This window comes from Pelodiscus sinensis, chromosome 5 (assembly GCF_052426305.1).
Source record: "Pelodiscus sinensis isolate ZL-2025 chromosome 5, ASM5242630v1, whole genome shotgun sequence".
Taxonomy (NCBI): domain Eukaryota; kingdom Metazoa; phylum Chordata; order Testudines; family Trionychidae; genus Pelodiscus; species Pelodiscus sinensis.
In genome coordinates, this window is record NC_143056.1 from 131,062,725 (window position 1) to 131,086,285 (window position 23,561).

Genomic DNA, 23,561 nt, shown 5'->3' on the forward strand with positions numbered 1-23,561 from the left:
CTCTGTGGGGAGACACGCCCCAGCCCTGGGTTCCCCCAACGGGGGGAAGGAGCTTCAGTCATGGAGGGGTCACAATCGATTTTTATTCTCATTTACAGGAATTCAAACAAGGCAAAAATAAACGTTAATCAAGCTACATGAACAGGGCTGGCTGCACCCAGTGGAGGGGGAGCACTCGGCCCCCCTTCCGCCAGCGGGGAAGGGGGGACATTGGGCCCTGTCTGCTCCAGGGCACAACGCTGCCCCAGTACAGAAAGCCAAGGGGGGGAGGATGCGAGCTGCCCCTGCATCCCAGACACACGCGCACAGCACAGCAGACTCCTCCCCTACGAGGGACTCCCCCTCCCTGCCACACACACAGGGTCCCTCCATCTCTCCCAGGCAGGGCTGCCCCTTCCTGCCCCCCATCCTGGCCAGACACTGGGACCACCCAGCGATCCCGAACAAACCTGCGTCCGGGCCCCCGGGCACATTCTTCTATCCCCCCAGTGGTCCCTGCTATGCCCTGGGGCCTCCCACCGCTCAGGGGGTCCCCGCAGTGCAACCATCTCCCCCCCTCGCATGCAGTTCCCTGGCAACGGGAGGCCCCCCCAGGAGGCCCCCCAGCCCAGCCTGGTCCCTGCCTCCTAGTGGAAGAGAGCAGTGGTGCTGCCCAGCTCCGCCCCCTCCTCATGGCCCAGCTCCGCCCCCTCGCCCTCGGCGCCCAGCAGAGCCAGCAGCAGCGCCTTGGGCAGGTTCTCGAAGAGGGCGGCGCGGTTCTGCTGCTCGCCCTTCTTGACCCAGTGGCCGTAGATGCGGAAGGCGCAGGCGTCGATGAGCTTGCGCACGGCCTTCAGCGCGTAGGGGTCGTGCAGCAGCAGCTCCCGCGTCACCGGCCGCGTGCGCACCCGGTAGCTGGAGAACATGCGGATGGAGGCCAGCACTGTCCACACCAGCACCTGCCGGGCAGGACAGACCATCAGCCGGGGGGAGGGGGCACGTGGGAGAAACCATTATCCTAGCGGGTGGGGAACACGGAAGATGCCATTATCCCTGTTCCAGATCTGGGGGGAATAGAGCAGCAGGAGAGACCATTCTCCCACTGAGAGAAGGGGGAGAGGCCAATGGGGGCAGGGATGTGGCGGCACGGGAGAGGCCATTATCCCAGTGTGTGCAGTGGCGGGGGGGAGCCCTGGGAGAGCCCATTAGCTCACTGCAGGCAGGGGTGCGCGCGTGTACTCTGGAAGACGCGCCCCCTACCCAGCGTGGGTGGTGGTTCTGCCCAGCACTGGGGCCATTACAGTGCTGGGGAAAGCGGAAGAGCCCAGCTAGTGGAGGAGGGGAGAGAAGGGGGTGACTCACCCTGAACTGGCGGTAGGGGCTGAACTGGCGGATGGGGCGCCCCACACAGCGCTGGAAGAAGGGGTGCTGCAGAGCCTGCTCCGCCGTCAGCCGTTCCACCGGCTCCACATGCAGCAGCCGCGAGATCTGCAAGGACAGGAGTCAGGGGGCCGAACCACTAGGTCATGGTGCACGGGGGCAACCCCCTCAGGACAAGGGCCTGGGGTGGGAGGGGGACGCTCCGTTCAGGATGGGGCGGGAGGCTGATTCGTTTCGGGATGGAGTCCGGAGGGGGGAATTGCAGGGGGAGGCGGGGGCCTTCTGCTCTCACCAGGTCCTTGACGGTGTCGGAGCGGTCATCCCACTCGGGAGAGCTGAACTGGTAGCGCCCCTCCATGATCATGCGCAGCATCAGCATCTGCTTGCGGTGCCAGAACGGGGGCGAGCCGGCCAGCAGGGTGAAGAAGATCACGCCGCATGCCCACCTGGGGGGAGGAGAGGCGGGGTGAGCTGGGGGGTGGGGTCACGCTGCGCTTCCATGAGCAAGACCTAGGGCGGGCGGAGCCCCCGGGAGGAGAATAACGGACGGGAACAGATGGACAGACAGACTCACGGGTGAACGGACAGATGAATCCGCCTGCGACCATGGAGCCAGCCACCACTATTCTCCAGGGAGGGGGCTGAGGATGGAGCCAGGAACAGGGCAGGGAATCAGCAGCAAGAGGAGCTGGTGGCTACTGTGTGGGGCTGGGACCCTCCCCCACAAGATGGCAGGTGGGACGATGGGGCTGGGACACAGAAACAATACGGTGGGAGGGGCCAAGCCCCTCGAACTGGACCCATCAGGACTCTGGTGCTTGGGGAAGGCATGAGGGGGGCACAGCCACTAGCTGGGGACTGGGTGAGGGTCCCTCCCTCCCCGCCATGCACTGGTGGGAAGCTGGCAGGGCAGCTGGGGGGTGTCAGAGCCAAGACAAGCACTGAGGTAGACACGACAGCCCCCTCCCCCCCAAATCACAGCCAAGCCCCTCCCCCAGGCCCCGCAGTGGCTGCTGGAACAGGGACTCACAGGTCCACCTCCTGGCCATAGCCCGGGTGTGTTTCATCCATGGAGCACTTGAGGATCTCTGGGGCCAGGTACCCGGGGGTCCCACACAGCTCTGGGGTGGGAAGAGAGCCGCATGTCAGGCACCAACAGTGCCCCCAATACCCTCCTGAATCACCCCCCATCCCCACTGGAGCAATCCCCAGCAGCCCCCCTCTCTTGTCCCACCAGCCCAGCCTCCTCCTTTCCCCCAACCCTGAATCAGCTGCAGGTCCAGCCAGCCCCTCCAACCTCTCCCCCCACTCGTCAGGCCCTTGGCCTCTCCCTCCCCGCACCTCCTGGAGTGATCAGCCAACCGCCCCTTCCCCCAACCACAGCTCAGCTGGGCCTGCCCTCTCCCCAGCACTGCTGGCCCCTGGGCCCAGCCTCCTGCCCCTCCCCCGGCCTGCTCTGACCCCGCAGTTTCTGCCCTGGCTCCAGCCGGCAGGAGAAGCCGAAGTCGGAGAGCTTGATGTTGAGCTGATCGTCCATGAGGATGTTCTCGGGCTTCAGGTCCCGGTGGATGATGTGGCTGGCGTGCAGGTAGCTGACCGCCTCCAGCAGCGCTCGCATGATGCACCTGGGGGGGAAGGGGAGCCAGCTCACTCCTGCAGCCACTGAGGGAGAGCCCAGCTGCTGCAGCCCCAGCTTCTCCCAGCAGGGGGTGCTGTACTGTACCTGGTCTCCTTCTCGCTCAGCGTCACTTTCTCAGTCAGGTAGTCAAAGAGCTCCCCGCGCCGCATGCTGGGGAGAGAAGGGAGTTACCAGCGAGCCTGGGAGGGCGGGGGGAGATCGGCCCTGGTGGGGTGGCTGGAAATCAACCTGGGAAGCTGGATGGAGGGAGTTGGGGGGAGCCCAGGCAGGCAGGACAGGACCTGTGGGCACCACCTCTCCTGAGCCATTGGGACAGGCACTCACAGTGCCCAGCAGCCCCGGAGTCTGCAGGAGGCTGGCTGGCTCCGTTCCTGGTGAGAGAACGCTGGAACGTGGGGCGGCCCTGCATGGGATGGGGTCACACGTGGCAGGGCGGGGGCCCCCTGCGGTGTGGCAGGGCCTTGTAAGGACGGGGAGAGGGCTCCTGGTGGGAGCGGGAAATGTGTAGGCCCTTCTGGGACAGCGCCACACGAATGCAGGGCGGGCAGGATCTCATACTCACAGATCAAACACCAGGAACATGAACGTGGACGACTCGTAGGAATCGATGAGGGTGACTGTGGGGAGAAAGAGGGGTGAGAGCTGGGGGCACAGCAGGGCACTCCCTGCCATAGGGCAGGGGGGGCATCACGACTGGGACTTCCTGCCATTAGGGTGCCCAAGAGATTTGAAGGGGTGGTGGTCAGTGAATACAGGCGCACTGCAAACAAGCTGTGCTCTGTACTGGGGTCAAACTACCCGTGGAGACACAGTGACCTGGGGTAGCAGGAAAACAGCGACACCAGCCCGCTAGACTTCCATGCACTGGCAATATCAAATCTAAGTGAGCCTCCTGTACAGTCGCTGGGCACTACCAGGGAGAGGTTGTCGTTGGTCTGTTTCTATCTGCCTAGAGGTAGAACAGGGGAACTGAAGCAGTAAACCACCAAACAAGCAGCAGCAAAACAACCACAAAGCCAGGGGGGAGAAGAAACTGCAGAGCTCCAGAAGCAGCAAGCAGAGAAGTGGCGGAAGGAGCAGGAAGCTACCTATTCTTAAGCCAGAGGAGGTGAGAAGGAAAGAGAAGAGAAGCAGCTGCCCCAACCGAGCTGTGGAGCTGAGAGAGAAAGTGATCCGAGAAAAGGAGCCGACGACGCATAAGTGGACGTGCTGGAAAACCCTGGGCAGATCCCAGAGTCACCGATGGCTCCCTCCTCCCTTAGCTCAGACAAGTCCTGGGTGCACAGACTCAGCCTGCATCAGAGACTCAGCCTGGACCACTGCGGAAGGGCCCTGTGAGAGTCACAATATTCCAGAGCACCAGAAAGTCCCCAGGCGTGGGAGGGGCTGAGGCTGGGGCCTGCAAGACAGAGAAAAGCAACATGCACGTTGCCCACCCATGTAGCCCTGTGGGGAACTACAGCTGTTAGCACCATCCTCCTTTTGCTGATCCCTTGGGAGCGCACGGAACCTGTGGCAGGTTAAAGGAACATTTCTACTCGCCAGGAACGCAGAGCGACGTGAGGAATTATTGCAGGAGACCTGCAGGACTCCAGACACTTCCTTCTTCACCCCTCGCCTGGGATACAAGAGGCATTTCTGAGGGGATCAAAGGACAAGTGCAGAGTCCTGCCCTTGGGATGGAAGAATCCCAAACATTGTTACAGGCTGGGGGCCGACTGGCTAAGTAGCAGTTCTGCAGAAAAGGACCTGGGGGTTACAGTGGACGAGAAGCTGGATAGGAGTCAACAGTGGGCCCTTGTAGCCAAGAAGGCTAATGACATATTAGGCTGCATTAGGAAGAGCATTGCCAGCAGATCCAGAAATGTGATTATTCCCCTTTATTCAGCTCTGGTGAGACCACATCTGGAGTATTGTGTCCAATTCTGGGCCCCCCACTTCAGAAAGGATGTGGACACATTGGAGAGGGTCCAGCGGAGGACAACCAAAATGATTAGGGGGCTGGAGCACATGATCCATGAGGAGAGGCTGAGGGATTTGGGTTTATTTAGTCTGTAGGGGTATGTCTACACTTGCACCCTCTTTTGAGAGAGGGATGCAAATGATGCATATTTGCAGGGCTCGACAAACGGCGGCAAAAGCCGCTCGCCAGCCCCGCACTGCACATATGCAAGAGCCGCATTGCGCATGCGCGCGCCACCGGTAAATGGGACACGCGGCTGAAATCTACTCGCCATGGGTGAGTAGATTCTATAGTTTGTCAAGCGCTGTATATTCGCGTTGTGGCGCTATTTCGAAATAACAGACACTGTTAAGATGCAGTTATTTTGAGAGAAAACCCTTCTCTTGAAATAACTGGTAAACCTGGTTGTATGAGGAATAAGGGTTATTTCGAGAGAACGGTTTTCTCTCGAAATAACCGTGTCTTAACAGCGTCTGTTATTTTGAAATAGCGCCATAACGTGAATATGCAAATGAAGCACGGGATATTTAAATCCCGGCTTCATTTGCAATTTCGAATGTTTTCCTTTGAGGGGGGGATTTGATAGCAGCCTTCAACTTCCTGACGGGAGGTTCCAAAGAGGATGGAGAGAGGCTGGTTTCTGTGGGGACAAGTGACAGAACTTGGTGTCTCAAGTTACAGTGACAGAGGTCTAGGTTGGATATTAGGAAAAACTCTTTCCCTAGGAGGGTGGTGAAGTGCTGGGCTGGGTTCCCTAGGGAGAGGTGGAATCTCCGTCCCTAGAGGTTTTTAAGGCCCAGTTTGACAAAGCCCTGGCTGGCATGATTGAGTTGGGGTTGGTCCTGCTTTGGGCAGGGGAGTGAGACTAGATGGATTCCTGAGGTCTCTTCCAGCCCTTAGGGTACGTCTAGACTACATGGCTCCGTTGATGGAGCCATGTAAATTTGTTTGTTCAGCAAAGGGAAATGAAGCCGCGATTTAAATAATCGTGGCTTCATTTAAATTTAATGGCTGCCATGCTGAGCCGACAAATAGCTGATCAGCTGTTTGTCTGCTCAGCGCGGCAGCCATTTAAATTTAAATGAAACCGCGATTATTTAAATCACGGCTTCATTTCCCTTTGCTGATCAGCCTAATCTACACGGCTCCATCGACGGAGCCATGTAGTTTAGACGCTCCCTTATTGTTTAAGGCTGGGACTGTTTGCTGGGACGTCACAAGGGGTGGAACCAGGGGTCGGGCTCCCAGGACGTTTGGAGGATGTCATTGGATACAGCAGCACAGACCAAAAGACCAATTCTTCACTGTGGTTCATCGAGCTGCCAAGACACACTCACTTGGGACAGTGGGTGAAATCAATGCCAGCCCTCTTGGCTTCCGCCTGAGCTGCTAACCCCAGCTTGCCACCACCGGGAACAGAGAACCTCCTGGGAGCAAGGGACACCAAGAGATTTGGGGCTTGGGGCCATGGTGGATAATCAGCCGAACAGGAGCTGACACTGACCCAAATGGCTAATGAAACCTTTGGATGCACAAATGAGGGACTCTCGGGTAGGAGCAGAGAGGTTATTTTACCTCTGCACTGGGCTCTGGTGCTACTGCTGCCGGAATACTGTGTCCTGGGGCCCACAAGGCACGAAGGATGCTGATAAATTGGAGCAGGATCAAAGAATACCCACAAGAACGATTAAACAGTGGCCCCCACCAGCATCCCTCCCTCAAGAGCGGGGCCGCGGCTCAGGGGAGGTATGGATGGAGTAAAGGGCCCAAGGCTGGGGCCACAGCTGGAGGAAGGGCTGGGTTGGAGCAGAGCTGAGTGATGCTTCCATCCCCTCCCCGAAAGTGCCTCTGTACCCCCGAGAGGGGTGCGCCCACAGTTCAGAGGCCACTGGATTACAAGATGGGAAAACCTGCCTCATCACGATAGACTCAAGGAGCTTGATCTCTTACACGTCACCAAAGAGGTTTGGGGTGATAATCCCAGACTACAAACGCCTGCACGGGGAACGAATATCAAACAATGGACTTTTCACTTGAGCAGAGGAAGCTCTAACACGCTCCAATGGCTGGAAACAAGCTAAATTCAGCTTGGACACAAAGCGGATGTGTTTAACGACGAGCATCATTAGCCCACAGAACAAATCTTTCCATCACTGGCCATTCTAAAACCAAGCCTGACTGTTCCTTAAGGAGTAACCCGCGGCAGCTCTCTGGCCTGAGTCGAACCCGAGATCCTCACAATAGTCCCTTCTAGCTCTGCAATCCACACACGTGAAGACCACCCCTGCTGTTTGCTGCACAAACATACCCACTTGCTGACAGGGGGTGTCCCGGGAGGGGGTGTCACTCACTGATGTAGGGGTGCCCCGCCACCTGGCGCAGGATGGCGATCTCCTTGCCCGTGGCGGTCCGCACCTCCTCCAGCTGCTGCGGGGTCATGCGCTCCGGGGTCACCTCGATGATCTTCACCGCGAACTCCTGGCCCGTCTGCTTGTGCAAGCAGCGCCGCACCACGCTGCTCACCCCCCTGCCACGGACAGACCAACAGACACCCCGTGAGACAGAGACCCACAGCCCTCCTCGCCCTGTCGATTCGGGTGTTCCAAGCAAGCCTAGAAGGAACCACTGTGATCATTCTAGTTAGCCCCCCGGGGTGACACAGCCCAGAGACCCCTGAATTTAATCCTGTTAGAACAAGGATTTAAACTTTAAAAAAAACCCTTTAAGAACGAACACCTGGTCTGGACTGAAAATGGCCAGTGGTGGAAAGTCCACACAGCCCTTGCTCAATTGTTCCACTTGTTAAAAACGTTTATGTCTCATAAGAACGGCCAGGCTGGGTCAGACCAAAGGTCCATGCAGCCCAGTGTCCTGTCTGCCGACAGCGGCCAATGCCAGGTGCCCCAGAGGGAGTGAACCGAACAGGCAATCATCAAAGGATCCCTCCCCTGTCATCCATCTCCAGCCCCTGCCAAACAGAGGCCAGGGACACCATTCCTACCCATCCCGGCTAAGAGCCATTGATGGACCTACCCTCTATGAATCTATCTAGCTCTTTTTTGAACCCTGTTAAAAAGTCCTGGTCTTCACCACATCCTCTGGCATCTTCACAACACCCGGGGCATTTTGCCGTATGATCCCCAATTGCTCTGGATCAGTTATGTCGTCTTCATTATTTAACCACTTCCCCAATTTGTGCATCCTCGGCAACCTTTATGTTATGTCATTTTGTTTTCCTTTAGGGGTCCCCTTTAGAAACACACCCAGTAGATAAGGATTTCCCGTTTATGGCTATATTTTGAGGTTTATAAGTTAGCCAGCTTTGAATTCACATGTGCCATGTTCATTTTGGATGGTTCGAGGGTTTTTTTAATCAAAAGATCATGCGGTAGCAAGTCAAACTCCTTCCAGAAGTCTAAGTACCTTATATCAGCTCCATCATCTGCTCCCCTGCCTGCCAGAGAGAGGCAGGCACCCCAGTGAGACAGACACACACGCACACGCCTTCCAGACCACACTGCTCACCTCCCTGCCATGAATGGCTGCAACCCCCCATCCCTGTGTGCACAGCAGCTCCCACGAAAAAACCTCCCCCCAACCAGCAAGCAAGCCCCTTCCCCACCTGCCGATGACGTCCTTGGGGTCATATTTCTGGTAGAACTCCTTGGCGCCGGCCCAGTCAGGCAGCTCATCATCTAGCCCCACACCTCGGGTCATGCTGGCCTGCTCCCCAGGAGCTGGGCTCCAGGACCCCTGCACCTGCTGGAGGGTGGGAGAGGAGGATGAGTCACAACAGCAAGTGGAGCAGGATCACTGCTCCCCTTCCCAGATACCCCCCTTCCCTAAAGCATGGGACACACTCAGCTGACCTGATTTCCCTTCCCCAGCTGACCCATTTTCCCTCCCCACTACTCCACTTGTCTTACCCAGCTAGCTTGTCCCCTCTCTGTCCCCTCCAGACAACCACCTCCTTGCATCCCTCCCCAGCCAGAAAGCATCTTCCTCTCCCGTTACCCCTCCAATCCCCCTCGCCAAGCCAGCCTGTCCCCTCTTTCCCTGTCACCCTTCCCAGCCCCCAGGCCTAAGGTGATTAGACCTCAGTGAGAGCACTTTGGAGAAGCCTTCTTGGAGGCTTCTTGCTAGACCAGCAATGTGCAGCGTGTGTCCCAAGAGACACTTTGGTTACTGTTGCCCATGCACAGGGTGCCAGATCCTGCTGGTTTCCAGCCACTTCGATTTATTTTACGACAGTGACACGCACATAAAGCTGAGGCAGGTGAGGTGCAGTGCAGTGCGGGCTGACGGCACCCAATCCTGACTGTGAGAGCCACGCGCTCCCTCTGCCTCCAGTCACAGCGCTGCTCCGGTTCCGTCCGTACCCCCAGCACGTTCTAGGTACGCAAGCGCAGTGAGCAAAACTGCCCTGTCCTGGGAGACTGCCATGGTTCTGGCAATCTTGTGACCCAAGGAGATGAAGGAGGGTCCCTGGTGTGGCCCACGCGAAGGACTAGGTGGGCCCAGACAGGAGAGGGAAGGCGGGGCAGCTCCTGGTGGCTGGAGCAGGAAGACACGTCAAGCTGGGGATCAGGGTAGTGAGTGCAGGCTGGGGGTGGGCCATTTCCCCTTCCCAAGGTGCTGGCTGAGGGGCCATTGGCCAGCTGAGGCCAGGCGGGGCAGAGATGCTCAGTGCACAGGGGAACCTGTGGGGCGCAGACAACGGAGCTGGGGTCCAACCCGCCACAGCCACTAACGAGGTCAGAGGCAGCAGCCAGCACAGTGTCACAGGGTGCTCCGATCCAGCATCGGAACCCCACAGGCCGCCCGCAACCCTCCCCTCCCAGCCTGCCCCCCACAGGGTGCCCCCTTCCCTCCCATGTGCCCCCTCCCAGCCTGCCCCCCACAGGGCGCCCCTCCCCTCCCATGTGCCCCCTCCCAGCCTGCCCCCCACAGGGTGCCCCCTTCCCTCCCATGTGCCCCCTCCCAGCCTGCCCCCTCCCCCCCTCCCATGTGCCCCCTCCCAGCCTGCCCCCCACAGGGTGCCCCCTTCCCTCCCATGTGCCCCCTCCCAGCCTGCCCCCCACAGGGCGCCCCCTCCCCTCCCATGTGCCCCCCTCCCAGCCTGCCCCCCACAGGGCGCCCCCTCCCCTCCCATGTGCCCCCTCCCAGCCTGCCCCCCACAGGGCACCCCCCCTCCCATGTGCCCCCTCCCAGCCTGCCCCCCACAGGGCGCCCCCTTCCCTCCCATGTGCCCCCCTCCCAGCCTGCCCCCCACAGGGCGCCCCCTCCCCTCCCATGTGCCCCCCTCCCAGCCTGCCCCCCACAGGGCGCCCCCTCCCCTCCCATGTGCCCCCTCCCAGCCTGCCCCCCACAGGGTGCCCCCTTCCCTCCCATGTGCCCCCTCCCAGCCTGCCCCCCACAGGGCGCCCCTCCCATGTGCCCCCTCCCAGCCTGCCCCCCACAGGGTGCCCCCTTCCCTCCCATGTGCCCCCTCCCAGCCTGCCCCCCACAGGGCGCCCCCTCCCCTCCCATGTGCCCCCTCCCAGCCTGCCCCCCACAGGGCGCCCCCTCCCAGCCTGCCCCCCACAGGGCGCCCCCTCCCCTCCTGTCCCTCCTGACGTCTCACCCGGCACGTCGATTTCGAACGGGACTCCCAGCCCCACCCCCTGCGCCAGCCCCGATTGGTCGGCCCTGTCCCCGCCCCCTCCCCACGCCAGGCGGGAGGAGAGGCGGGGCGGCCAATCCGCACGCAGGGAGAGCGCGTCGCTCGTCTTGGCGTAGGAGCCGGGACTCCAGTGGGAGGCGGATCTCAGACTTGAGTAGCAGCCTGTTCGGCCAATCGGGCTGTCGGATCCGGGCCAGATGTTGAGAATGGCGGGCCGCCGGACCAACGAGGACGAGAAGGCGGGGTTTGTAGCTGAATGAGGGCTCACGTAGCCAATCAGGAGCGGGGACGAAGAGCGGCACTATGATTGACCAACCCATCAGCCAGTCAACCGAGGGCCCGGGCAAGGTCTTTACAGCAAACCAATCAGGAGCTAAGATAGAGCCAGGCGGGGGGAGGCGGGGAAAGAGGGGAGAGCTGGGGGGGGCGGCATCCTGGGTTAATATGGGGTCACCAGGTGACCTCTGACCCCGGGCAGAGTTAGGGCCCCTCAGCCAAGAAGCCACAGCTGCAGTCTGGTCACGTGACCTGAGGACTGTCACATGATCAGCACTGACCCTAGATAACCCCGTGGTCTCCCCAAGTCATGTGACCAACGGGGGGGGGCTGGCTGGGGGGGGGGGGCTGCTCTGTGCCCCCCCCCCCACGATGGGTCCCAGGCTCCCCAGGCCAGAGGGGCCCCACAGGGTGGCGAATCTCACCAGCCGCTGGCCTTTGGCCGAGGCCCCCGCCAGCCGGGCCGAGGGGCTGGACGTGCCCTGGGGGCAGCGCCCGGTGCTCCTGCTCCGCCCGCCTACCTGCCCCGCTCACGTTAGCGCCCGTGCTCCGCGGGCCGCCCAGCGGCTAGGACTGTAACAGAGTTTAAAGAGAAGCTAGATAATTTCATGGAGGTTAGGCCCATAAAAGGCTATTAGCCAGGGGATAAAATGGTGTCCCTGCCCTCTGTCTGTCAGAGGCTGGAGAGAGATGTGTGGGAGAAAAATCAAATAACTCCAATTGTGTCTAAAGGGGGGACTGTGCAGGAAATCAAAACTCTCTGAAAGAAAACTGCTGTAAGGGTTAAAAAGTTTTCCAGGCCTCTCTCCCTGTAACAGAGAGAAATCAAATTAACTCTAATCAAGACCCTTACAATGCCTCCCATCTCAAGTTCATGGATACTCCTAGTCTGTCACAATTTGTCATGTAAACCCTTATCTTTGTCACAGTTTGCCTTGTAGACTCCTCCACTCAAGTTCTCATGTGGCTTTGTGTACTGTAAAAACTTACTTCTAGCACTCCTGGGGTGAACAGAAGTCTCAGAGTACTTCTGCTGAGACTTTGATATGTTAAAGAAGAACAATCAACAACTTAACTGTCTAAGCATTCTGTATAAAGGATACCTGAATCTGTCTGTCAGGGCTGCTGCTTCACTCTTGGAAGTGACAGCCTGCATGCATGCATCATAAAGTTTTCTCTTCTAGGTTTCTCTCCTGCCTCACTGATTTGACCTCCGGCCTCGGACCCTTCTGGGGGCTCTGTACCCCAGGGGAGTGAGATTTCCCCCTCAGATGGCAGGAGACAAATCGCTTGATCATTGTCTTCGGTCCACACTCTCTGGGGCACCTGGTGCTGGCCACTGTCAGCAGACAGGATACTGGGCTAGAAGGACCTTTGGGCTGACCCAGTACGGCCATTCTTATGTCTCCTCTCCTAGATCCTCTTCTGCCTCACTGCCAGTCACCCTTTGCATGCTGGGCCCTGCATTTCTCAGTCCTAGCTGCATAACTCGCAGATTTTGTTTGAATGGACCTAGTTGACTGTGACCCAGGCATCCCCTTAGTGCCAACTGGCAGATGGCATAGGTGATGTATAGAGGTTCACAGGGATTCCCTGGTGCTGATGAATATAATAGAACAGAAAGCTAAAACTGGAAGGGACCTCGAGAGGTCATCAAGTCCTGTCCCCTGCCCTCATGGCAGGACCAAGCAACATCCCTGACAGGTGTCTGTCTAACCTGCTCTTAAATATCTCCAATGATGGGAGATTCCACAACCTCCCTAGGCAATTTATTCCAGTGTTTAACTACCCTGACAGGAAGTTTTTCCTAATGTCCAGCCTAAACCTTCCTTCCTGCAATTTAAGCCCATTGCTCCTTGTTCTATCATCAGAGGTTAAGGAGAATAATTTTTCTCCTTCCTCCTTGTAACAGCCTTTTAGGTACTTGTAAGCTGCTATCATGTCCTCTCTTGGTCTTCTCTTTTCCAAACTAAAACCCAGTGCTTTCAGCCTTTCCTCATAGGTCATGTTTTCTAGACCTTTCATAATTTTTGTTGCTTTTCTTTGAACCTTCTCCAATTTCTCCACATCTTTCCTGAAATGTAGTGCCTAGAGTTGGACACAATACTCCAACTGAGGCCTAATCAGCACAGAATAGAGGGGAATAATGACTTCTCGTGTCTTGCTCACAATGCTTCTCTTAATGCATCCCAGAATGATGTTTGCTTTTTTTGCAACAGAGTCACACTGTTGACTCATATTTAACTTGTGGTTCACAATGACCTCTAGATCCCTTTCTGCCGTACTCCTTCCTAGACAGTCACTTCCCATTTTGTATGTGTGAAACTGATTGTTCCTCCTTAAGTGGAGCACTTTGCGTTTGTCCTTATTAAACTTCATCCTATTAATCTCAGACCATTTCTCCAGTTTGTCCAGATCATTTTGAATTATGACCCTTTCCTCCAAAGCAGTTGCAACCCCTCCCAGCTTTATAAGTGTACTCTCTATGCCAGGGGTGGGGAACCTTTTTAGGGTCAGAGGCAGCTGACCCACAGTCAGCGGGCCGCATACAAGTGAGAAGCAAAAACAATAAAACCAAGCAACCTGGCAATGACGTGGCCCCCAGGCGATCCCCACATTCCCCTCACATGCCAGAGCCTGGGGGGGGTCCAGCCTAGTAGATTTCATGTGCTTCAACTCTGTGGTGGAGCAACGGGGAGGCTGGAGCAATAGCATGAGCTCCCCAATGCAGAGGGGGAGGCTAAGCCTTGGGGGCCGGATCCAGGCAAGCCAGGGGCCACATCCGGGCCTGATGTTCCCCACCCTCACCCTATGCTATTATCTAAATCAGTGGTTCTTAACCTCTTTGGTGCGGTTACCCCTTAAGCTTAACCAATAAACCAAATGTACCCCTCCTCCTTTTTTAAATGGCAATAGACAAAAATAAAATTATAATTAATCATGTTTATTGTATGTTGTTTTCTCGTACATTATGTTGAACAAAGTTGACCGCCTATTGTATTTTAAACTTATTACCCCAGGCCTGGCCAAAATATGCCCCACAGGCTGATATGGCCGCCAAGCCACCAGATCCAGCCCGCGGAAGCAGTGGGGAGCCCCAGGCAGGCTCCCTTGCTTGCCCTGCAGCCTAACATGCTGCTCAGAAATGCAGCTGCCGGCACAATCCCATTGGCCAGTTTTGGGCCAGAAAACACAATGTAGGTGGGGCGACTCTAAAGTGGGCGCATAACTTGTGAGAGAACCATTCTTAGAGAGTAGGTATTAATGGTTCACCGTCATGCTGGTAGGGCATAAGTTGGGTTCCATAGGGATCACTTTTGGGACCAGTTTTTTCAATAGCTTCATCAACTATTTAGATCAGTGGTTCTTAACCCGGGTGTAATTACCCCCCAAGGAGTAATTTGGCATATTTCTGGAGGTAATACAGGACTGGGCAATAATTTTTTACAGTGGGCCACTCCAAGATTTTGGAAAGAGGTCGAGGGCTGCACTCTTCAATTATATGAATGGAGGAAGTGCGGGGTCTGGGATGCAGGTTGGGTGCAGAAGGGAGCTTGGGGTAGGGGATTGGGGTGTAGAAGGGAGAATGGAGTCTGGGAGGGAGTTTGGGTGAAGGAGGTGTTTGTGACCCGGGCAGGGGACTGGAGTGCAGGGATTTGGGATGTGACCTAGGTTAGGAGGGGATTGTGATCTGGGGCAGAAGATTGGGGTGCCAGATCAGGGAGGGCGTATGGGTGCAAGAGGGGACAGAAGGTTTGGGTATGTTGATTGGGGGGGTTGAGGGTTTGGGTATGTTGATTGGGGGGTTGAGGGTTGGGGAAGAGAGGGGCCGGGGTGCCAGAGGCAGGCTCTGGAGAGGAGACTTACCAGCCAACAGCCAAACCAGCTTACCTGCCTGCAGAGCTAAAGGTCTGCAGAGCTTAAAACATTTCCCAGTCAGCCAGCCAACCTAGCCATGCACTTGTGTGAATAACTGAGCCGAGGGGAGGGGGTATAAATCAATACTTTTATTGATAGGTCATGCGAGACTATATGCATAATAATTAACCAGACGAAGGGCATATGAGGTCTCCATGGGGCCAGTAGGCCACTAATCAGCTTAATCTTTGCTACATGATAACACTCTAGAAGTTACATTCCTGTATGAACATTATGGTCTTCAATTGTTAGGACGGGTCAACTGAAGATGGAGATGCTTCTCTCTCCCTAGCTGCCCAATGCTTATTGTGGGTCTTACACCGTAAATCTATTTGTATCCAGAGCCAGCAGCTAATCAAGATTGCAAAGTCTTCCTGTAGATGTTGGGATCTTGCTGACCCACACAAGAGGATGGGGTGTCCTGATTATAACTAAGACCAAAGCATGAGTCTGGTACACTAGAAGCATGCAGAAAAATCTACAGTAGCCTTCACCTAGGGGACAAGCTGTCTGATGAACGTAGGATCATAGTCAGCCTGTTTATAAATGGAAGAAAGCCCTTAGGTGACCTAACATTTCAAAGACTGGGAATGGTCTATTATTTAAATCTAGACTCTAGAAGGCATATCATGATTTTGGTTTAGCTGTAACCTGTCTCCAATATTTGTATCTACTTGCTATTTCATGACTCGCTGTTTTTCTAGTTGCTATAAACAAAGCAAAGTGCAGTGCGTTAAACAGTGCGGTGATCCTGGGCTGAGCTGAGATGTGTCGTTCCTCTGGGAGTGGCAGGTCTGTGAATAGTCAATGCAACTGGGACTGGATACTCCAAGGAGACGTGCAGAAGACTTGGGGGCTGGTGTGCAGCTATTGCCTACCTGCGGAGGGACTGTGGAGGCTGAGAGGAGAGTCCACCAACCTCTGGCAACACATGCAAGCAAACGACTCCCATGCTACGGGCAGGAAGTTGCAAGGGGCCTTTAGCGGAGGGTACCTCAGGGAAGCCTCCCATGCACAGGCGATCTACGTGGCTCTGTGAAATAGCTGCGTCCTTGTTGTTAGTCACCTCTCCACCAGTTTGCGTGTCATCTGCAAATTTATCCGCACCTATTCACTTCCAGATCATTCATGAAAATGTTGAAGAGTGTCTTGCCCCAATACCAATCCCTGTTGAACCCCACCAAAAACAATCAGGGATGATTCCACATTGCTGACTGCTTCTTGGTCTCATGTCAGCCAGCCCATTTAATCTGTGTTCTTTTGATGTTGTAAAAAACAAAACCACCACCGAGGAGTCCTGCAGCACCTTAAAGACAAACAGATTTATTTGGGCCTGGGCTTTCGTGGGCTGGAGCCCACTTTGGCAGACACATGTGATAAAGTGACGTGGGTTCCAACCCACAAAAGGTGATGCCCAAATAAATCTGTTCATCTTTAAGGTGCCACAAGACTCCTCATTGTTTTGCTGAAACAAATCACACAGCTACCCCCTGAAAGCTGATGGTGTATTTTCAATCAGAATGTCATGTCAGTCAAAGACAACTGCCTTGCGACACCCCCACGTATATTACAGCAAACTTGTCACCTCATTAAAGAATTAAATCAGGCTTGCTCTGACAAAACATCTTTGCCATAAAACAAGGCTGTCTGGCTTTAGTCACATCTTTGCAGTCTTTGTTGATAGAATCCCTTCTCTGTTTTTCCCTTCTGTTACCCAGGACTGATGTGAAGCAAAACCAGCCTAGAATTTGCCTGTTCATGCCTGCTTCCTGGGCACAGTATTAGCATTCTTCCTGTCTTCTGGAATTTCATTCCAATGTGTATTAAAAATTGGCGAACTCCTCGGCCAACTTCGTGAGGCGTGCGGGGGACACATTCTGCAGACGTTTAACATCCTCCTGGGCACTACCGGGCCTTCATCGTCCTTGTGATAAGAGTTCATCATCCTGCGTTGAGAGACTATTGAACACTGCTGCCTTTTCGACAGCAGCATTGACAGTTTTACCATCTCCATCTCGTAACGGAATCTTGTTCTTAGCTCCGCCAGCCACAAGTTTTAACTTGACGTTCCCTTCTCACCATCCCTCCTGGGAACAGACAGTCACGGTGGATCCTGTCCCACCCCACCCTGGTCTCTGAAGTCTCAGTCCCAAGCCACGGAGAAGCTGGAGCTGTTCCAGAACCAGCAGGGCTGGGGTGATTCCAAGCCAGCTGCGGGAAATGGTGCTTGCCCTGGCTGCAATGGGGATGCAGCAGGAGATCACTCGGCCCTGGCAATCAGGTAGGAGATGAGGCCCATGAGCAGTGGCACCAGGATGAGCAGAGCCACCCAGACTCCAATGCTGAGAAGGGAGAAACGGAAGGACTTCCGGGCCCAGAGATCCGCGTCAGGAGAGTTCTTCTTCCGCTTCTCATTGGCCTGGGGAGACAAGGGAGAGTCACCAGAATCCCAGCCCCATCATCCTCCCTCACTGCTATAGCCAATCCCTGGTAGCCCCCAGCACCGAGACATGCCCCCGCTATATCCCAGCCCCTCCCCAGCCCTCAGCACCAAGGCCCATCTCTGTCCCCAGCTATATCCCAGCCCCCAGCCATAGCCTTGAGCCCCCTGCTACGTCCCAGCCCCCCAGAAGTCCCCAGCACTGAGACACTGGTGAACATCCAACTCCTGGGCACCTCCAGCACCAAGTCATGGCCCCACCCCATGATATCCCAGCCCCTCTCACCTTGACAGCATAGATTAGGGCCAGCACCCCGAGGCAGGAGCAGCCGCAGACAATGCTGCCTATAGCCAGGTTGCGGAGGGCCCGGGGACGTGGTCTCCAGGTGGGCGGCTCAGGCTGCGAGGGCCCCACCTGAATCATCACGGCAGTCTCTGCCCCGTCCCCTGCGGGTTTCCCAGCACTGCCGTTCCCCATGCTGAGCGCCATCTCCTCTCCCATGGGCACCGAGGGCTGCTGGGTGGGACTGCGGGGCACCTGCAGGACAGAGACACAGCTAGTTACATGCCACAGCCCTGCCCTAGCTCCTGTAGCCCCAGGCATGGCCTTGCTCACTGCCCTTCCCTCCGGGGTGCTGGAGTCCCCGACTGGCTTGGGGACGGGGTGCTGAGCCCAGGGCTATGGAGAAGCCACCCCTCCTCCCTGCTTACGGCTGGGACCCCACAGACGGGTCCCTGTCCCTTGCATTGGCTGTCCGCGCATGGGATCACCTGCGCCCTTCCTGGATTCCCTCGCCTTGAGTCACAGCCTGCCGGGGAATGCCCAGCTGCCCAGGAGAGGGAGGGTGGCACCCACACCAGTGCAACACATTCCTGACTTGCCAGTGGCAGCAGCTGCCTCAGCCAGCAACACCCCCCCCCCTCAGGGCTCCATGATGGCAAAGGCCCCCCCAGCTGAGCCAGTCAGTCCCCTGTCTCTGGTTTAGAGTCGCTCCCTTCTCCAGGGAAAATTCTCCATCAGCTCGTTTCAAAGATGCTGAAAGGGGGCTCTGAGCGCAGAGCAAACACCAGCCTCTGGGCTTCCCAATCCCGTGGCTGCTATCTCCTCAGTGCCTCTCAAACCCCCCAGCCCCTGCTGCTGCTTACAGCCACCCTCAGGCCAAACCTAACAGCCCTGGCTGGAAAATCAGCAGTCACCCCCTGGGGGCGGGGGCAGAGTGTGTGTGTGCACCTCTAGCCCAGAGCAGGGTGCTAAAGGGAACAACTGCCCCATAGCATCAGGGCCGTTGTGACTCTGGTCTGCCCTAGGGAAGGCTGGGGAGAGGGAGGATGAGTTGGATGAGTCCTGATGGGGAGTTTCCATCTGTGCTGGAGAAAAAAAATCCTTGGGAAGGGGGCTGTGCAGGTGGGGAAGGGGGCTGGGAAGGGGTGCCCCTCATAGGAGAATTGTCTCACCTGGCAGCAGGGTCCTGGCCTTGGATCTCAGCTGAGCCCGTCTCCCTCTCCCTGTTTGTCTGCACTCCTGTAAGTTCCCAGCCCAGGTTTGGCAGTGCCTCTTTAGAGCTGGGGCCAGTCTCTCAGCATGAGCTCATTGACTGTGACTCAAAGCTGCCTCCTCAAACACACCCACCCACCTGATCCCACGGCAGGTACCTGGGTGGATATTCAGGCTGGGCAGGTGGCTTGAGTGTTGACATCATCCTGCCTCTGGGCGAGTGAGAGAAAGGGTGCAGGAGGAGCCATCTGATCAGCTGTGGCTGCTCCTTTCCATTAGCTCTCCCCCTGCCCTGCCAGGGCCTCCTCACCCCACACGTGGGCAGCAGGACAGGTGAAAGCGTCTGTGTCCCCCTCTGCCTCTCAGCCTGAGTTTGTCCAAGGAACAGCCCCAAAGCTGAGCAAATGTGCTGCAAACCACCACTTCCTCCTCAGGAGGGCTGAATCAGGAAGCATTTGGGGCTCAGAGCTGGGGCTGACCCACCCCCTAGGACTGCCAGAGTGAGTGGGGAACTGGTCGTCACTCATTCCTATGGTATGTCCCAGGCTTGGTGTAATACTTCACCCTGCCCTTGCATGGCACAGCTGGGGTGTGTGTCCCTTCCCCTGCCCTTGTATGGCACCTCCAAGTGTCGGTTCCTGGTCCTGCCATATAAGGGCATAGGGAAGTATCATTCTACCTAGCTGTGCCATATAAGGGCAATGCCTTCCGCTTGCCTCTCTCTGCCCGAGACACCCACATGGTATTGGTTTTGGTAGGATTAGTGCCAGTAAATGAGGCAGGGACCGTTTGCCAAGCAGGCTCTATGCTCCGGGTGCGCTGACACTTACATAGCCTTCCTAGAGGGAGTTTTAAACATGTACTTACTGCTGGTTAAAGTCTGGAGGGACCCAATTAACATGAAATGTGCACCTGTAAAAAGCCATTGAGACAAATCAGGTTTAAAAGCTTCTGCACAGCTATGCCGGTATTTTTTATGGCACGTACCACACACACCCCTGGGATGCCAAGTGCATCACCAACAGGGGTGAATGCAACCCCCCAGTTTAGAGCGGCAGGTACACGTGACGGGCCTCATTGTTGGACAAAGCTCTCCTTCGTTTGTGGTGCTCCATAGCCAACCCCGCTCGTTGCTTTACAACACCCCTACTTGATTATGACAGTCACTTTGTTGACCCCTCCCTTTTAGTTTTATTTTCAAATGGCCCTTTTTTCTGAAGAGCGGGTTGTAATGAGCTGAACAAAGATGCTCAAACTTCTGGAAGCGCTTCTGAGTATTTTATCTAGTTCCCCATTGGGTTTTCTCCCTCTGCCACTTTGTCCACCTGCTCCAGCCACTGAGCTAAACAGCTCTGTGTTAAACAGAGGCAGTGCAGAGTGCATTGTTCTCCAGCAGCCCTGTGCTCTTGGGGAGCCAGGGAGTGACATTCATGGAAAACCATCCTCCCCCCCTTCCCCTGGAATCAGACAAAGCAATGAAAAGGCCAGGGCAGACACACCTAAACTAATTAAAATGCAGGACTATGTAGCACTTTAAAGACTAACAAGATGGTTTATTAGATGATGAGCTTTCGTGGGCCAGACCCACTTCCTCAGATCAAATAGTGGAAGAAAATAGTCACAATCATATATACCAAAGGATACAATTAAAAAAAATGAACACATATGAAAAGGACAAATCACATTTCAGAACAGAAGGGGGATGCAGGGGAGGGGGGGGGAGGAAGGAAGGTAAGTGTCTGTGAGCTAGTGGTATTAGAGGTGATAATTGGGGAAGCTATCTTGGTAATGGGTAAGGCAGTTGGGGTCTTTGTTCAATCCCCCACCGGAGAGTGTCAAATTTTAGCATGAATGACAGTTCTGAGGATTCCCTTTCAAGTGCAGATGTAAAAGGTCTTTGTAGCAGAATGCAGGTGGTTAAGTCGGTGAGACAGTGTCCTTCCTGGTTGAAGTGGCACATTTTTTTAATTGTATCCTTTGGTATATATAGTTGCGACAATTTTCTTCCACTATTTGATCTGAGGAAGTGGTCACTGATGGAGGAACTGCAACTTAAGCCAGAAGAACAATTGGCCAAAGGATGCAAAGGGCCTACAAACAACAACTTGCTGAGATGGGGGGGACTACGGCCTATAATGGCAAGGAGAAAGGAGGGTCAGGGCATAACAGGGAGGCAAGATCAAATCAGTATCTTAGATGCCTATATACAAATGCGAGAAGTATGGGTAATAAGCAGGAAGAACTGGAATTGCTAACCAATAAATACAACTATGATATCATTGGTATTACAGAAACCTGGTGGGATGGGACACATGATTGGAATGTTGGTATGGAAGGGTACGGCTTGCTCAGGAAGGACAGAGAGGGAAAAAAGGGAGGAGGGGTTGCCTTGTATATTAAAAATGTACACACTTGGACTGAAGTGGAGATGAACGTAGGAGATAGCCGTGTAGAGAGTCTCTGGGTTAAGCTAAAAGGGGTAAAAAACGAGGGTGATATCATGCTAGGAGTCTACTACAGGCCACCTAGCCAGGTGGAAGAGGTGGATGAGGCCTTTTTTAAACAATTAACAAAACTATCCAAAGCCCAAGATTTGGTGGTGATGGGGGACTTCAACTATCCAGACATATGTTGGGAAACTAACACAGCGAGGCACAGGCTATCCAATAAGTTTCTGGACTGCATTGGAGACAACTTTCTGTTTCAGAAGGTTGAAAAAGCTACCAGAGGAGAAGCTGTTCTGGATTTGGTTTTAGCAAATAGGGAGGAACTAGTTGAGAACTTGGAAGTGGAAGACAGTATAGGGGACAGTGATCACGAAATAATAGAGTTCATGATCTTAAGGAAAGGTAGAAGGGAGACCAGCACAATTGAGGTAATGGATTTCAGGAAGGCAGATTTTGATAAGCTCAGAGAACTTGTAGGTAAGGTCCCATGGGAAGCAAGACTGAAGGGAAAAACAACTGAGGAGAGTTGGAAGTATTTCAAAGGGACGTTGTTAAGGGCCCAAAAGCAAACAATTCCGCTGTGTAGGAAAGATAGAAAATATGGCAAAAGACCAGCTTGGCTTAACAAGGAGATCTTGCATGATCTCAAAATAAAAAAGGAGTCATATAAAAAATGGAAACTAGGACAACTAACAAAGGATGAATATAAGCAAGCAACACGGGAATGCAGGGGCAAGATTAGAAAGGCAAAGGCACAAAATGAGATCAAACTAGCTACAGGCATAAAGGGAAACAAGAAGACCTTTTATAAATACATTAAAAGCAAGAGGAAGACCAAGGACAGGGTAGGCCCACTGCTTAGTGAGGAGGGAGAAGCAGTAACAGGAAACTTGGAAATGGCGGAGATGCTCAATGACTTCTTTGTTTCGGTCTTCACCGAGAAGTCTGGAAGAATGCCTAACGTAGTGAATACAAGCAGAGAGAGGGTAAGTTTAGAAGATAGGATACACAAAGAACAAGTTAAAAATCACTTAGGAAAGTTAGATGTCAGCAAGTCACCAGGTCCTGATGAAATGCATCCCAGGATACTCAAGGAGCTGATAGAGGAGGTATCTGAGCCTTTAAGCTATGATCTTTGAAAAATCATGGCAGACAGGGGAGATTCCAGAAGACTGGAAAAGGGCAAATATTGTACCCATCTATAAAAAGGGGAATAAGAACAACCCAGGAAACTACAGACCGGTCAGTTTAACGTCTGTCCCAGGGAAGATAATGGAGCAGGTAATTAAGGAAATCATATGCAAACACTTGGAAGGTAATAAAGTGATAGGGAATAGCCAGCATGGGTTTATGAAGAACAAGTCATGCCAAACTAATCTGATAGCTTTCTTTGATAAGATAACGAGCCTTGTGGATAAGGGAGAAGCGGTGGATGTCATATACCTAGACTTTAGTAAGGCATTTGATACGGTCTCGCATGATATTCTTATTGATAAACTAGGCAAATATAACTTAGATAGGGCCACGATAAGGTGGGTGCATAATTGGCTGGATAACCGTAGTCAGAGAGTTGTTGTTAACGGTTCTAAATCCTGCTGGAAAGGGATAGCAAGTGGAGTTCCTCAAGGGTCTGTTTTGGGACCCGTACTGTTCAATATCTTCATCAATGATGTAGATATTGGGATAGAGAGTACGCTTATTAAGTTTGCAGATGATACCAAACTGGGTGGGGTTGCAACTTCTTTGGAGGATAGGGACATAATTCAAAATGACCTTAGAAAGTTAGAGAAATGGTCAGAGGTAAACAGGATGAGGTTTAATAAAGAGAAATGCAAAGTGCTCCACTTAGGAAGGAACAATCAGTTCCATACATACAAGATGGGAAGCGACTGTCTAGGAAGGAGCATGGCGGAAAGGGATCTAGGGTTCATAGTGGACCACAAGTTGAATATGAGTCAACAGTGTGATGCTGTTGCAAAAAAAGCAAATATGATTCTAGGTTGTATCAACAGGTGTGTTGTAAGCAAAACTCGTGAAGTCATTCTGCCGCTCTACTCTGCACTAGTTAGGCCTCAGCTGGAGTACTGTGTCCAGTTCTGGGCGCCACATTTCAAGAAAGATGTGGAGAAATTGGAAAGGGTACAGAGAAGAGCGACAAGAATGATTAAAGGTTTAGAGAACATGACCTATGAAGCCAGGCTTCATGAACTGGGCTTGTTTAGTTTGGAAAAAAGAAGATTAAGGGGGGACATGATAGCGGTTTTCAAATATCTAAAAGGGTGTCACAAGGAGGAAGGCGAAAATTTGTTCCTCTTGGTTTCTGAGGACAGGACAAGGAGTAATGGGCTTAAAGTGCAGCAAG

General features: G+C 54.4%; 2 protein-coding genes across 5 annotated transcripts; both read right to left on the reverse strand.

Moving 5' to 3' along the window:
• Window positions 1–63: 63 nt before the first annotated feature.
• On the reverse strand, window positions 64–10,737 carry PHKG2 (phosphorylase kinase catalytic subunit gamma 2). 3 transcript variants are annotated; one of them, XM_075929053.2, is made up of 10 exons: window positions 10,585–10,737; window positions 8,584–8,723; window positions 7,313–7,488; window positions 3,561–3,615; window positions 3,083–3,148; window positions 2,821–2,984; window positions 2,390–2,480; window positions 1,652–1,805; window positions 1,342–1,467; window positions 64–938 (listed from the first exon to the last, which is right to left on the reverse strand). In XM_075929053.2, exons 2-10 carry the CDS (start codon window positions 8,676–8,678, stop codon window positions 627–629), a joined length of 1,239 nt encoding a protein of 412 aa, XP_075785168.1. In that variant the 5' UTR covers window positions 8,679–8,723; window positions 10,585–10,737; the 3' UTR covers window positions 64–626. The 3 variants fall into 3 exon arrangements, with proteins under 3 accessions (XP_075785168.1, XP_075785167.2, XP_089635067.1); XM_075929052.2 differs by lacking the exon at window positions 10,585–10,737 and adding an exon at window positions 9,713–9,805; XM_089778941.1 differs by lacking the exon at window positions 10,585–10,737 and adding an exon at window positions 9,223–9,589.
• Window positions 10,738–14,698: 3,961 nt separating this feature from the next.
• Window positions 14,699–19,432, reverse strand: TMEM265 (transmembrane protein 265). Of its 2 annotated transcripts, none has more exons than XM_075929134.2 (3): window positions 18,911–19,432; window positions 17,544–17,795; window positions 14,699–17,236 (listed from the first exon to the last, which is right to left on the reverse strand). In XM_075929134.2, the coding sequence occupies exons 2-3, from the start codon at window positions 17,757–17,759 to the stop codon at window positions 17,078–17,080; spliced, it is 375 nt and encodes a 124-aa protein (XP_075785249.2). In that variant the 5' UTR covers window positions 17,760–17,795; window positions 18,911–19,432; the 3' UTR covers window positions 14,699–17,077. The 2 variants fall into 2 exon arrangements, with proteins under 2 accessions (XP_075785249.2, XP_075785248.2); XM_075929133.2 differs by lacking the exon at window positions 18,911–19,432 and adding an exon at window positions 18,713–18,901 and having other exon boundaries at window positions 14,700–17,236.
• Window positions 19,433–23,561: the final 4,129 nt, after the last annotated feature.